Here is a 15,040-nt window from a genome sequence, read left to right as displayed (position 1 = left end):
TAGATTACAATGGATATCTTATAAAATTGGATCCACTTTAGTCATTTAATTTTTTAAAAGGAAGTTAATAAAGAAATCTATTAAAATATATATGCAAATATTTTAATTTAAAACATAATTACAGTTTTTATCATACACTCATTAAGCATAGTCTGACTGAAAATTCTTGAGTAAGCTACCCACACTACACTGGATGAAAATTTCAGTTTTATTTTAAAAAAACAGAGCAGAAATATACATGTATGACACAACAGAACCCCTTTCCCCAAATCTAATTTTTGACTATACTATTTATGCCAAAATTGACAAGCTCATTAACTATGTTAAGTTTTCCAAAGGGTTGCAATCCTAATTTATACTTGATCTTAGCCAAAAGGCCGAGAAGCGCAATCCTAATTTATTACACTTGTCCTTAACAGCGAGGTTCTGTTTTTATCTAGTATTTGAGTGGGCAGCACATACAGAACAGAGGTGGTTTTGTGATCTAACACTCTTCCTGGCTAAGTATTCAGTTCTACTTATGGAAACAGGTATCTGGGGGAGCGGCCAATGGCGGCCTCTAAGTATTCAACAAGCTATGGGTAATAGGTGGTATGTTTTCCAGTGAAAAAGACTAGTGGTTGCTTTGCCAAAGGACTTAAGCTAGAGGTTAAAAGGCAAATGTAATATCTTAAATTCATGTTAAGTCAAGAATTGAACAGTGAGACAGGAATATCCAACTCTAAATTTCTTAAAAAAAAAAAAAAGATTGTTATTTATTTATTTATTTATTTATTTATTTATTTATTTATTTATTTATTTATTTATTTATTTATTTATTTATTTTCTGGAGCTGAGGACCAAACCCAGGACCTTGTGCTTGCTAGGCAAGCACTCTACCACTGAGCTAAATCCCCAACCCTCCAACCCTAAATTTCTGTTCCTTTCCAGTGATACACTTTTTAGACTTAAGAGTAATTTTTCAAATTCATATATGGGATAATAACCTGTGAAAAGGCCCCAAAATATCTTGACCACACAGCAGCCATGACAGGCTTAGAGGCCCAGACACAGCTTCTGTGACAGGCTTACTGGCAGGCAACACCCAGATCCAGGAAAAGACTTAAGCTGACCCCACCCAGGGATCCACCCAGAAGTGAGGAAGTACCTGACATCCCAAACATTCCAACCATTAGATAAGGTGGCCAGATATCCTTGAGTCTAGCACAGATACCCCTAGACAACTGTCAGCCAATCAGGGTCCTGGACCCTGGAAATCCCTCACCCCAACCTCTGCTATGATAAAAACTCTGCCCCACCTGAGCTCAGGGTTCTCTGCTCTCACCGCTGTGTCGGACAGACAGAGGGACCAAGCTCTGAGCTTGAAATAAAAGGCTCTTTGCTTTTACATGCGGGATTCAGTCTCCATGGTGGTCTTTTGTAGGTCCCTGTGATCTGGGCATAACAAACCTACTTTTAAAATTAGGGGCTCAAGGGATGGCTTGGCAGTTCAGAGCACTTGCTGCTCTTACAGAGGACCTGAGTTTATTAGCCACATGGCAACTCACACTACCTTCTGTAACTCCAGTTCCAGAGGACTCAATACCTTCTCTTCTGACCTCTGAGGGCACTGTACACACATGATGCACATACATCCATGCTGGTAAAATATTCTTTCAAAAAATAAAAAATAAAATTAGCCTAAATACCTGATTTTGATCCTTTGAAGGACAGGTATGCTGGCAAATGCCTTTAATTCCAGTATTGAGGAGGTAGAGGTAGATGGATCTCTGTGAATTCAGCCAGCCTGGTCTACTCAGCAAGTTCTAGGCCAGCCAATTATGTACATAATGTGTGTGGGTAGGTGGGTGGGTAGGAGAAAAACAACTTGACCACACGGATGCCATGACAGGCTTAGAAGCCCAGACACAGCTTCTGGCAGGAAACACTGGACCCAGAAGAGCCATAAGCTGACCCTACCCAGGGAGGCCTGCATCTTAGGGGAAATACCTGACATTCCAAACATTCCCTATACCCCTAGACAAATGTTACCCAATCAGGGTCCTGAACCCTGGAAATCCCCTCACCCCAACCTCTGCTGTGATTAAAAAAAACCTCACCCTGCTTGGGCTCCAGGCTCTCTGCTGCATTGGACAGAGAGCCCAAGCTCCAAGCTTGAAAATAAGGGCTCTTTGCTATTACATACGGGATTTGCTCTCCATGATGCTCTTTTGGGGGGTCCCTGAGATCTGGACATAACAATAGTAAGACACTATCATCCATAAAATTAAATGAAATCCTATTTTTACTGGATATGGTGGCATATGCCTATCATTCCAGCTTCTAAGACAGAAGGCACATATTTTGAGGCAGCCTACCTAATTTAGTGAAGCCATCTTAAAATAAACAATTAAAAATAATAAAAAAAAATTAAAAAGACAATTAAAAGGGGACAGGGTGGAGCTCAGAAGGAGAGCACTTTTCTATCAAGCATGAGGCCTTTGTTTAGTCCTTAGTAAGAGACCCCAGCTCTGAAAAAAATTCTGTCCTTTCTCCACTGTTTAGTACTTGTTCTGCAGATAGATCTGGTGTACTGTATATGTTGTACAAAATTAATGTGTGTATAAACAAGATATTTCCACCTAAACTGAATTATTCTATCAAACAATATGCAGTCTTAGCTAACCTTTTGCAGACAGCTGGTCTCAGAACGATACACTAAACAGGAGCTTCGGGAGGAAGATGCAAGTGGAACTGACACTTTATGTAATGTGTGCCCTGCCTGTCTTCTGCTATTAACTTGATCGGGCTTTTTCAGCTCTTAATGTTATATAAGACATGCTAAACTGGTTGGTCACAACACGAGGCAAAGTACCATTTTATGAAGATTTCAAATCTTATTTCATAAAACTGGTGAAAAATAATACCCATAAACCAGGGATCCCACTTAAACAAGAGCAAGGAGAGCAGGACAATACATGCTATCACATGGTCATATACTATTATTACCTTCCACAACGGGCCATGCATGAGCTTGGTCATGGTAGTGGGTGGGACAGAAACTTAGACAAAAGTCTGTTCAGTGCAGCCACTGAAAGGAGGAATACACCTTTATGACCTTTGTCTGGAAGAATAGTCATTTTTCTGAAACATCCTAACAGGTAAGACATACAGGCAATACTAACCATAAACATACTGGAAAACTTTACTCATTCAGTAACCTAAAGGCAAGGCAAAGTTACATAAGGAATAACAAGCATGCAACAGACCCCAGAGAGTCGACCAGTGGTTTACCTCTTCTCTCTCTTGCTAAGAGTCTCTAGGAATAACAGTTTCTAGGGAATTAGTGAAGACCAACTGAAAGGGGCATCCTGGAAGGATGTCTGTGGGTTGGTTTCTCCATGACCAGTTTGCTCAGGACTGTCTTCCATGGCTTCAGGCATTTGAACAACTTAGTTCCCAGGTGGTGACAATGTTTGTGAAGGTGTGGGGAGATCCAGCCTTGTTGAAGGAAGTACATCACTAAGGGCAGGCCTTGAGAGTTCCTAACATCAACCCACACGTCTGTGATTAAAAATATGACCTCTTGGGCTGGAGAGATGGTTCAGGGTTAAGAGCACTAGCTGCTCTTCCAGAGGTCCTGAGTTCAATTCCCAGCAACCACATGGTTTCTCATAACCATCTACAATGAGGTCTGGTGTCCTCTTCTGGCATGCAGGCATACATTCAGACAGAACACTGTATACATAATAAATAATCTTTAAAAAAAGAAAGAAAACTAAATGACTTATAACCTCGGCCTAATTAAAAAAAAAAGTGACCTCTCAGCTTCCTGTTCCGGACTCCTCTGCCATTATGTACTCTTGCTCTGGAACCAAATAATCCCTTCCTTCTGTAAAGTACCTTAGTCAAGGAGCTTCAGCACAGGAACAAGAAAGTAACTAATATGACCAAGTATAGGGCAACATGGCCAAGAATGACTCTCTGTGTCCCCCTTCAAAAGCTCCTTTAAAATAGAAAGTAACACTGTTTTGCTCTTCAGAATCTCAGAATATGTTTCATCAAAATCTTTAATTTTGTAGATGGAGGAACCAAGCCCAAAGTCAGAAGACTAATCAAAGTCACAGAACAGGACCAGCTCTGACAAGACAGACTTCTGGGAAGTTCATGAGACTATTAGGCATATCCTGAGCTTCCTTGCTATCTCTTCTTCTTGTGACCCAGACACACTCTGAACAGCAGAAACCAGTTTCTGAACCCCTAAGCCTCAACAGCGGAGCTCAGCACTCCACCTTCTCACACGACTTAGCACAGAGCCTCACTTGGACCTGTGCTCTAGTTAAGCCAGAATTTCAAACTCGTGATAAATAAAACTTACAAAGAGAGTATCATGCCAACTTCTGCTTTTTTTGGGGGGGGGGGGGGGCAGGGCGCGCTGTGACAGATAGCCCTGGCTGTCCTGGAACTCACTCTGTAGATCAGGCTGGCCTCAAACTCACAGAGATCCACCTGCCTCTGCCTCCCGAGTGCTGGGGCTAAAGGTATGCCCAACTATTGCCCAGCTTAACTTCTGCTTTTTAACATAAACTCTTGTTTAAAAGTAAGGGAATTCGTTCTTTTCCTTATCACCAAGCTAGAACATCTGGTAGGATCAACCCTCAACTACCATAAAGTGAAGAATTAAACACAGAATTACCTTTGAAGGCTTCAAGCTCCTTCCTGTAAGAATAGAGAAAATAATAGAGAAATTTAAAACAATTCCTTCCCCTGGAAAATTGCTCTTGCATTATAATAACAGTTTATATGCATAAAATACACAGAATAGCTTAGGATATTTACATGTCAACTATACGTCACTGAAAATATCAGCACAATTAGACTGAAGTAATGATTTTCATTTCTGTTCTTACCACCTAATGGCTCAAAAACTCTACTAAAATTTAAGTTACAAAAACAAAATTTAAGAATACAGAGAACGGGCTGGAGAGATGGCTCAGCGGTTAGAGCACTGGCTGCTCTTCCAAAGGTCCTGAGTTCAATTCCCAGCAACCACATGGTGGCTCACAACCATCTGTAATGAGATCTGGTACCCTCTTCTAGCATGCAGACATAGATGCAGGCAGAACACTGTATACATAACAAATAAATCTTTAAAAAAAAGAATACAGAGAACATTCAATGCCATATGTGTTCCATATCACACAGAAACAATTTAGAAAAGCACTTATTATAATTTTGATAATTTTTTTTTTTTGAGACAGGGTTTCTCTGTGTAGCTTTGGTGCCTGTCCTGGAACTCATTTTATAGACCAGGCTGGCCTTGAACTCACAGAGATTCACCTGCCTCTGTCTCCCGAGTGCTGAGATTAAAGGCAATTTTGATAACTATTAAACAATAGATTTCTAAGGTCTTTAACTAGAATTTTCCAGAATACTGCAGTAGTTATTTCCCCATTTAGTAGCAAAGAAGGAAAGTGAGAGGACAGTATAAAGGGCTGACATGCAGAGCTCACACTGCCCTGAAGAGCCACACACCTCCGGGCATCTTCTGGTTTGCTGAATGTCAATGTCAACTACGGATGCTAACATGCACAGTTTCCTGGGGCAGTACACAGTGGAAGAAACAGACAATGCTACATAAAAGCAACACTTTGTTTCAAAGGAGCCACAGCAAGTTACATTCCAGTTTACTCTTAAAATTTTGTAATTATATGTTTTCCTCTGTATCAATATTAATAAAAAGGAAACTGAGGAAGTTTCTTTAGTAAAGACTAGCTATCCTGGTGTATAAGGCCATCTGTCATTTACACTCTAGGTCTTACTAAAATGTTCTGAACTCAACTCAACACCCCAGCTCTAATCACAACGCTGCTTGTGCAGGCAACACAGACTCCATCTTAGGGAAAGGCCCCCAACTCAGACCACCTGCTGTGCTCAGTTCCAGGAAGGACCGCAGAAATGTGCCATGACAACTCTAAAGGATATAGGGCAGTATGCTTCTGCAGACATTCTGTCTGCGGTTTATGGCCCTTGAAGAAATCTAGATAATCCTGCTGAGCAGCCTAGATAATCCTGTTCAGCGGGTTGTGGTTCCCCACTAAAACCTCTAACTCAATGGTTTCAAATGTGTTTTCACGCCCAAAGTCTAGACCAATAGTTTAAAAAAAAATCACCTTGCCCCATATTCCTTCCACTCAATCCCACATTGCCAAAGCATGTAATTCCCAGCTTGCAGTTTTTCCATATAAAAACTCTACCCCTGGGCCCACGACTGCTGCTGCATTTCCCTCCATCTGCTGTGCTGTGGTCCAGGTTCAAACCTGACAATAAAAGGACCCTTATGTGCTTGCATCAGAAACCGGCTCCTTGGTGGTACCTGGGGATTTCGAGAAACAGGTACAACATGCTCACTGGCCTTGTAGGACCAAGAGGCTCCATCTTTGCACCAAAAGCACCCTGGGTTGGGGGAGGGGCAGACTTGCACTTACAAGCTAGCAAGGTGTTTGTCAAACAGTACAGTCCCTCTGAGAGGGTAAGTGCTTCACAGAAGGGCGGGCTGGCAGGAGGTCCTTATCAAACTCAAGAGAATATTTGTGCAACAAGGCACACACAGAAGCACTACATGCACAGCCATGGGTACTGCACTCCTGGGTTTTATTGTTCTTCGTGAGACCCAAATCAGTGTAAAGTGGACTCCATCACATATAAAGATCTGTTTGACACTTTCTAATCCATCTGCCCTTTCAAGTTTCAGACAGCATGGAAAGCACACACATTGACACAAGTGACGTGATCTTTACTACAGATGACTTAGAGAATCACAAGGCCTTTATACAGACATTCCTGATGAACAAGAGCCCCAAGTACTTTAGGGATGCTACGAAACCCTCTACCACTGACCTACAAACACCTCCAGTCCTAGAATGTGTAACTATAATTCTTGCTTGATAATTGTTTTGTTATATGTAATTTTACTATGTTAAAGTTAAAAGCTTCCCTTTTGAAAAAAAGAAAAGGGGAAGTGCTGGGGATGCTGTGAATGTGTTACTCTGATTGATTGATAAATAAAACTCGGATTGGCCAGTAGCCAGGCAGGAAGTATAGTGTAGGCAGGATAAGGAGAGAGGAGAATTCTGGGAGGTAGAAGGCTGAGTCAGGAGACGTTGCCAACCACTGCCACCATGAAAAGCAAGATGTAAGATACCAATAAGCCACAAGCCACGTGGCAACTTTTAGATTAATAGAAATGGGTTACTTTAAGATATAAGAACTAGATAGCAAGGAACCTGAGCCATTAGGCCAAACAGTTTAAATAATATAAGCATCTGTATGTTTATTTGGGTATGAGTGGCTGCGGGTCTAAGCAGGACTGGAGAAAACTCCAACTACAAGAATGGGAGTCATTCTACCTGGCATTCAGAAGATGGAGAAGCAATATTCTAAAATAGTTTTTTTTTTAAAAGATTCACCATTAAAAGCTAAGATTCAAGACGTCTCTCATATACAGGATAGTAAAACTGGTGTGGCACACCCCCGCCCTCCCCACAGCTAGATTCTTTCCATACTATACTGTCTCAACATTCACAATCCAGTAACTGCCTGATCTGTCTTTCTTCTCTGGGAGGATAGGGGAGATAAACGTTTTCTTATACAGGAAAGCCATCTGAAAGTTCAGGAAATGGGTCCAAGTGGCTTGTATTCCCTAGACAAAAACAAAACCTAAAGTAATGTTAAAAGAATTTCCTATACTGGGCTGGCAAGTTGGCTTGCTGCCAAGCCTGATGACCTGACCTCTGAAATACACATGATGGAAGAAGAGAACTGATTCCCACAACTTTTCTTCTGACTTCCATATCCATGCTGTGGCATGTGCATATATCTCTGTGCGTGCACACACAAGTGTGCACACATAAACAAACAAATAAATAAACAAAATGAAAGCTGCGACTCAGTGGTAGAACATCTAACATGTATGAGGCTCTGGGTTCAATTCCCAACAAGAGAGACACAGACAGACAGACACACACACACACAAATTGGTTTTTCTCATACCTCAGGAAGACTGCAAAGTTTTCCTAAGAATTCCAGGTCTAGCTGGGTGTGGTGGTAGAAACCTATAGTCCTTGCATTCAGGAGGTTAGGAGAGGAGGATCAAGAGTTTGAGTTTAGCCTAGGCCACAGAGCACGGACCTATCTTAAAATCATCAACATTATCATCACGGTTGTCATCGCCTTCATCATCACCCATGGTCTTAATTAAGATTCATAACCTCATCAGAGAAATGCAAATCAAAATGACTCTGAGATACCACCTTACACCTGTCAGAATGGCTATGATCAAAAACACTAATGACAGTCAATGTTGGAGAGGATGTGGAGCAAAGGGAACACTCCTCCACTGTTGGTGGGAATGCAAACTTGTACAACCACTGTGGAAATCAGTATGGCAGTTTCTCAAAAAATTGGGAATTGATCTACCTCAAGACCCAGCCATACCACTCTTGGGCATATACCCAAGGAATGCTCAATCATACCACAAAGATACATGCTCAACTATGTTCATAGCAGCACTATTTGCAATAGCCAGAACCTGGAAACAACCCAGATGCCTGTCAACTGAAGAATGGATTAAGAAAATGTGGTACATATACACAATGGAGTACTACTCAGCAGAGAAAAACTGACAGCATGAAATTTGCAGGCAAATGGATGGAACTAGAAAATATCATCCTGAGTGAGGTAACCCAAACCCAGAAAGACAAACATGGTATGTACTCACTCATAAGTGGATACTAGATATAAAGCAAAGAACAATCAGGCTGCAACCCACAGAACCAGGGAGGCTATATAGCAGGGGGGACCCTAGGATGACTGTGGCTTATAATAAGTTTTGGTTTTACTCAATTACTGGGCAAGCCTCAGTGAAATATTTCACTATTAGGATAAGAATTTATACTGTATCAAGCTGATAATAGAAAGACAAACAAATAAACAAACAAATAAATAAATAAAAATAATCAGGACTTTTCAGTACCCTATGGACTGCTGTCACTCCTGGCCATCTGATCTGTTCTAATTGCTTTGTTTTGAATAAAGTGCTTGTGCTACTTTAAAAAAAGATCCATGACCTCAAGATACCTGATTTCTCAAGATACCTGACTTCTACCAAGTAAGACATATACTGATAAGTCCTGAGAAGACCCAGCAGTGTTTGTAAGACTGACCCAGTTTCCTCCTGAGGATATTGTCAGTGACTTAGTACTGTCAGTGACCTAACCTGGTTCACAGAAGGGAGAAGCACAGACTATCACAAAAGACTTTTTAACAGCATTCCTCAAGTGCGTCCACCAATCCTGACTGCTCTGTTATCCAGACCTTCCAGGTAAAAGAAAGCTAAACTGGCCCCTGCTTTTAAATTTTCCTGTGAAACCTATCTCTTAGGGGCATTCTGGATTTCACAAAAATGAGAAAAGTGACAGTATAATTAGCTGCACTTCTATACAGGGACTTTCTTTCAAGACCAGCATGCTCATCTAAAAACAAGTCAAAAGATAGCTGAACTAATACCTATAATCCCAGCACCAAGAAGAGTCTAAAGCAGGAGGATTGCTGTGAGTTCAAGGCTAGTCTGGCTATGGTTTAAACTTTTAAAAGAAAAGAAAGAAGCTGGGCAGCGGTGGTGCACGCCTTTAATCCCAGCCTTGGGGAAGGGGGGGGCAGAGCCAGGCGGATCTCTGTGAGTTCAAGGCCAACCTGGGCTACAGAGCGAGATCCAGGACAGGCACCACAACTACACAGAGAAATCCTGTCTCAAAAGACCAAAAAAAAAAAAAGAAAAAAAAAGAAAAAAAAAGAAAAAGAAAAGGGGGGCGGGGAGAAAAGGAGAGGAAGGAAAGGTGAGAAGGAAAGCCTGGCTGAACTGTAGTACAGCAGAACATTCCAGAGGACCTGGAACAACAAGATAAAAACAAAAGGCTTCCAAATTAGTGGCCTTGCAATTACAGTAGTTCCAATGGCACTCAGCAACCCAAACGGTCTTCAGTCCAGGACAGCAGGACACGCCTCCAGTAAGTACCACCCAAGACAGCAGCCTGACCTACCTGTAGAGGTCTGAATTGGCCCCCATAGGCTCATATAGTTGAACTATTTGAAAGGATTACAAGGATTATGAGGTGTGGTGTTGTTGGAGGAAGTATTCACTAGGGGTGCGCTTTGAGGTTTTAAAAGTCCACGCCAGGCCCAGTTCTTTCTTCCTGACTGCAGATAGGATGTAGCCCTCAACATGCTCCTGCCTGCACGCCACCATATTCACTATGGCGATAATGGGCTCAGTGGCAGTATCCTCATGCTCTGTGCAGAGGTAGCTGGGCAGTCATTATTTTCAGATGACTAAGTAAGTAGAAGTGAAATGCTTTCTTTTGGATTGTGTTATATTATAAACCTTAATGAATTTAGAAAAATACCTTTTCAAAATTTAGTATAGTAAACCCTGAAACTAAAAATCACATGAAATTCAAAAGCTAGTATTTCCAAAGGGTGAAAAGGACATTTAAACATTTCCCTACAGGGGTTAAGCTGAGGGCAAAATAAAAAACAAAAACAAAAAACAAAACAAAATAAAAGACTAAGTACCACATTAATAAATATATCTGTAAAGTGTTATAAGCAGTTTATATATAGAAATCAACTAAATCAGACTCACAGACACAAACTTGGAGGGTGGAGCCAATGGACAAACGCCTCCACAAACACAATGACCTCACGGATGGAAGCACTCTTTAAATACAACCTGCCTGCTCCTAGGACAATCCATGATAATAAGCTAAGATAAAATATCACACTCAAAAGGATGACTTGTAAAATTCACTGAAAATGTTTAGGAACATTTTTCAAAGCTACGATCAGCGATCTTTTTTATATAGGACTACAAACAAGGATTCCTGGGAAGAACGGTCTTTGCAAAATCTGACTGGCTGATTGTAGTGTGGAGGAGAGTGTGGAATTAATTAGCAGGGTCCACAGCCTAATAACCTCATCTTGAACTAGTTTTAGTCACCTGAATAGCCACTTTTTGCCCGCCTCTGTGTGTGAACTAATATCCTGTGAGTACAAGATAAAAAACCCTTTTGGAATTTATTAACTTAGCAGCCCCTGGCTCCCACCAACTCAATGCTGTGTGCCATCAGACAGCATCTGAAGCCTGTAGGACAGAGTTCTCCGATCTTGCTGTGACCGTCTCTCTGATGTACTCACCATATTTTAAAATTGCCTTGATTCATGGCTTTCTTTGTTGCGCTTTTATACAACTCCATGAAACCGCTTCCACAGGGGAACATGAAGCCTGGGGTAACTACACTCCATGTTTCCAGGCTCCAGAATAAACTATCTCTTAATCCCTTTGAGGTGAAGGCTATTTCTTTTTCATCGGCAGGACAAAATTAGAAGGATCCCTTTGTCATGGCAGGTATACAGAATCTACAGTAACTACTTGTTCCAGGAAGATTCTCACCACACCTCTCTGAGTAAGAACCACCAACCATTCATCTCCACCTTCCCAGTGGCTTGGAGTCTACCAGGATGTAGTATCATCTGAAAACATGTCCGTCCCCTTACAGCACAGAGGGTTGGTGGCTGATGGACCAGAAGGTAGGATGATACTGAGCAGAAAAGGTGATTTCTTCCCAGCATAAGGTAAGATCTCTCAAGAGTATCTTAGAATCCTTGATGGTAGGTAATTTATCACACACACAGAACCTACCCAACAAGACATTCTGACACGATTTATAAAACAATAGCCCTTCAAAAATAGCTAATTCATTGTAAAAACTGTGCTAAAGTCTGATATATCACACCACTATTAATATAAATTAACTTTATATATGTATATCTTTTGGGGTAAATTCAGCATAAAAGTAATAAGATGATAAGATTCTAGATTCACAGGCATTTAAAACTGAAAAGAATCTGAGAGAAATGGTAACAATGATGACTTGGAATTTTAAAAAGTACTCCAAAAAAGACAACGAAGGTCTAAGGAATGGGCTTTTTTTGTATTATATTCCAATAAAATGCCTAAGGAAAAAAAAATCACTTCCAAATCTGTTTCACATGAAAATCTGCTTCATGTAAAAAACTCTGATTTGGGGACTAAAGGGAAGTTGAGGCAAGGTGGGTAAGATGGGAAAAGGCACACGACTGGACTCTTACTGTATATACTCTACGTTACACAAGGGAAATCTTGCATATTCCCTATACTGACAACCTGCCAGCTGTAGGACTCATCATCCTCAATATGAGAAAAATAGGACTTGGTGATAAAGGGCCACATGGGTATTAAGTGATAAGACAAAGAATAAAATCCAGAGCACTCACACTATTAATGTGTAGTCTTTGGCATCTAGAATTACAGGTTAAGTCTAAATCTGACCTAGCTGCATGCCAGTCACCTGGGATAGTTTAGCCCTATCAGAAAGTTACCTGGTAGACCACTAAGTCTACTGGAGACCAGAGTCATGGACAGGAAACTCACCCAGAGCAACCTCAAACCTTTTGCCAGCATCTGCTCTGTGTTAGAAGACTGTTAAAAAGAAGTTAAAAGTCACAAACAAACATGAAATAGAAAACCTAACATAAGGCAATATGGACTTATTGAGAAGGCACTCTGTGATTGCCATGCAGTTGACTGGCTAGACATACTTACTATAAAACCATTAAAACAGTTTCTGTCATCTGTGTATTGCTGGGATTTTTAAATTCAAAATTTTTAACTGGTTAGCCAGATTCTGAAAGAAGGAAGTACCCAACCCTCCTAATATCGCCAAATCAAAGGTTTGTGGTTTCACCTTCCCACTAGGAATGACATATCCTTCAAGTTCGGTGTACTTGTGGTTGAGACAAGGGGAGGAAAAGAAAATGGAATGGAAAAATCAAGAACTTCCGGCCCTACAGCCAGATGTGTCCCTGGCCAAGTGACTCTCCCTGCCAGTCTTTGTTCTTCCCTGGGACAATCAGCCTGCAGCAGCCAGTGCCCTGAGAAAAGCTGAGCTTCTTCCTACTCCAGGCACCCACCCCAGAGCATGGATGGCCCTGTCAGGAGACATCCAGATGTGACTAGTTCAGGGAGTCTGCTATAGTCGAGTGCTGCCTGCCCCTTCCTGGCTCTACAACCCATGGTGTATCGTTCATCTTCTCCAGTCTTGCTTTTCCTCTTGGTAAAAAAAACTACACCTACTCGGAGAATTCTGTAAGTTAACTTAGGTTAAGTAGTTTTTTAATATCATCATTATAATTTAATTTTATCTTTAAAATAATGAGAAATTTAATCATAGCTACATTTTAGAAAACTGAATTATCCTAACAGTAATAAGATTATTGACAGGAAAGCCAATTAGTAGGCTTCCACTATAACTGAAGAAGTTACCAAAATGTGGGTCTGAACTCAAAAGGTCTCCAATAAGGCAAAGGAAACAAAGGCAAAGACGGACTTCAGGAAACAGTCTGGACTGAGAACTGAGTAGGGCTGACAGAAGAGGAGAAAGGGATTATTACCAAGACCCTTGTGACTGTGGGCTGCGTAACTCTGTAGAAGGCAGAATGGAAAACAGTCAAGTTTTGTAGTGGAAGAGAACTTGGAGCTCGGTGATCCTGAGATGTTTGTTGGATTTCAAAGTACAAGTGTATAGAAAGTACAAAGATGCCCACACTGAAGACCAGGATCACCATGTGTGTGGTGGATGAGCAAGGTTATGTAAAAACTACTAGACGCTGGGTGGCGGTGGCGCACGCCTTTAATCCCAGCACTTGGGAGGCAGAGCCAGGCGGATCTCTGTGAGTTCAAGGCCAGCCTGGGCTACAGAGCGAGATCCAGGACAGGCACCAAAACTACAGAGAGAAACCCTGTCTCAAAAAAAACAAAAAAACAAAAACAAAACAACAACAAACTCCTAGAGCCCTAGGGCACAGGAATGGAAAGTAGAAGTAATCATTACCAGAAACCAAGAGTCACCAACAATGGAGCGTTTATAAGGAAACTAAAACCTACAATAGAAAAAAATGTAGTTTAACAGTGCTGGAGAATTCAAAAAAGACCAATTCAGAAGGTCAGGTAATTACCTAAGAGGTTAAGAAAAATGTATGTAAAACATTTAAGAACATCCTAGATTTATTCTCTATCAGTATTGGACACAATATTTATATACTCTCCATCAAGAAATATTTTAACTATCATATGCAAAGCACCTTGTTCATCCATTAGTCTTTTGTCAAGAGGCATATTAGCAGTATATCAGGTAAAATAATATTTTACCTTCCTTTAACTAGTCCAGTATTTATCTTTAAGTGTACTTTCCAAACTCCATTAATCCACATAAAAGCATGGATCATCCCAGGAATTCCCACATATTACTGCAATAATTTTTGAGAGCTACTTATCATTTCTATTTTCTCTTCTTAAATGTGTTATTTTATGACAATGTATTTCTTAATCAATATAAGGATAAGAACTGTCATACACAAAACATGATGTGAAACTTCAAGAGAAAGAAAATGATGCTCAATTAGGGAGAAATGTCCCTCTGTGGAAGCCAGTACCATAAATGGATTCATGTCCTTTGACACAGTGACAGTGACATTTTCCCAAGCCAGAACTAAAGACTAGAAAGAGTAGAGGGAAGCAGAAAAGAGACCCACTTCTTAGTCACAGAAAATCTAAGCCACTATTGGCGTGCTTGAGATGGTGAGAGATGGTGAGGGGCTGGTCTGGAGCGCAAGGGAGGGACACTCAGCTCTGGTTCCCTTTGCAGTCCTTTCTTGTGTCACTCTTGTCGGAGCAGCAAGGCAGATGCAGATGCACAGACACCCAGTGCTGACCACATGCTGCTGAGCACCGGAAGGAGCAGCTCCACACCCTGGGAAAAACTCAAAACTCAGACTGATCAGGATCAAGGCCAGGCCCGACTACCTAAGACCTAAGTAATCCAGGAGTTTGGAAACAAGAAATGTCTTAAATTACATGCATCCTATGCATTGTGTGCGTGCGTGCGTGCGTGCGTGCGTGCGTGCA

At 41.1% G+C, this 15,040-nt stretch overlaps 1 protein-coding gene across 1 annotated transcript in view; it reads right to left on the bottom strand.

Moving 5' to 3' along the window:
• Dtnbp1 (dystrobrevin binding protein 1) overlaps nt 1-15,040 on the bottom strand; it is a 116,171-nt gene that overhangs the window by 48,760 nt on the left and 52,371 nt on the right. Inside the window, exon 7 of the mRNA XM_028867718.2 lies at nt 4,676-4,698. Coding sequence (XP_028723551.1) covers nt 4,676-4,698 — 23 coding nt within the window. The remainder of the gene's footprint in view (nt 1-4,675; nt 4,699-15,040) is intronic.

Source organism: Peromyscus leucopus, chromosome 5, assembly GCF_004664715.2.
Source record: "Peromyscus leucopus breed LL Stock chromosome 5, UCI_PerLeu_2.1, whole genome shotgun sequence".
NCBI lineage: Eukaryota > Metazoa > Chordata > Mammalia > Rodentia > Cricetidae > Peromyscus > Peromyscus leucopus.
The sequence above is the reverse complement of the archived record's forward strand: the minus strand, read 5'-3'. Positions and strand labels throughout refer to the sequence as shown.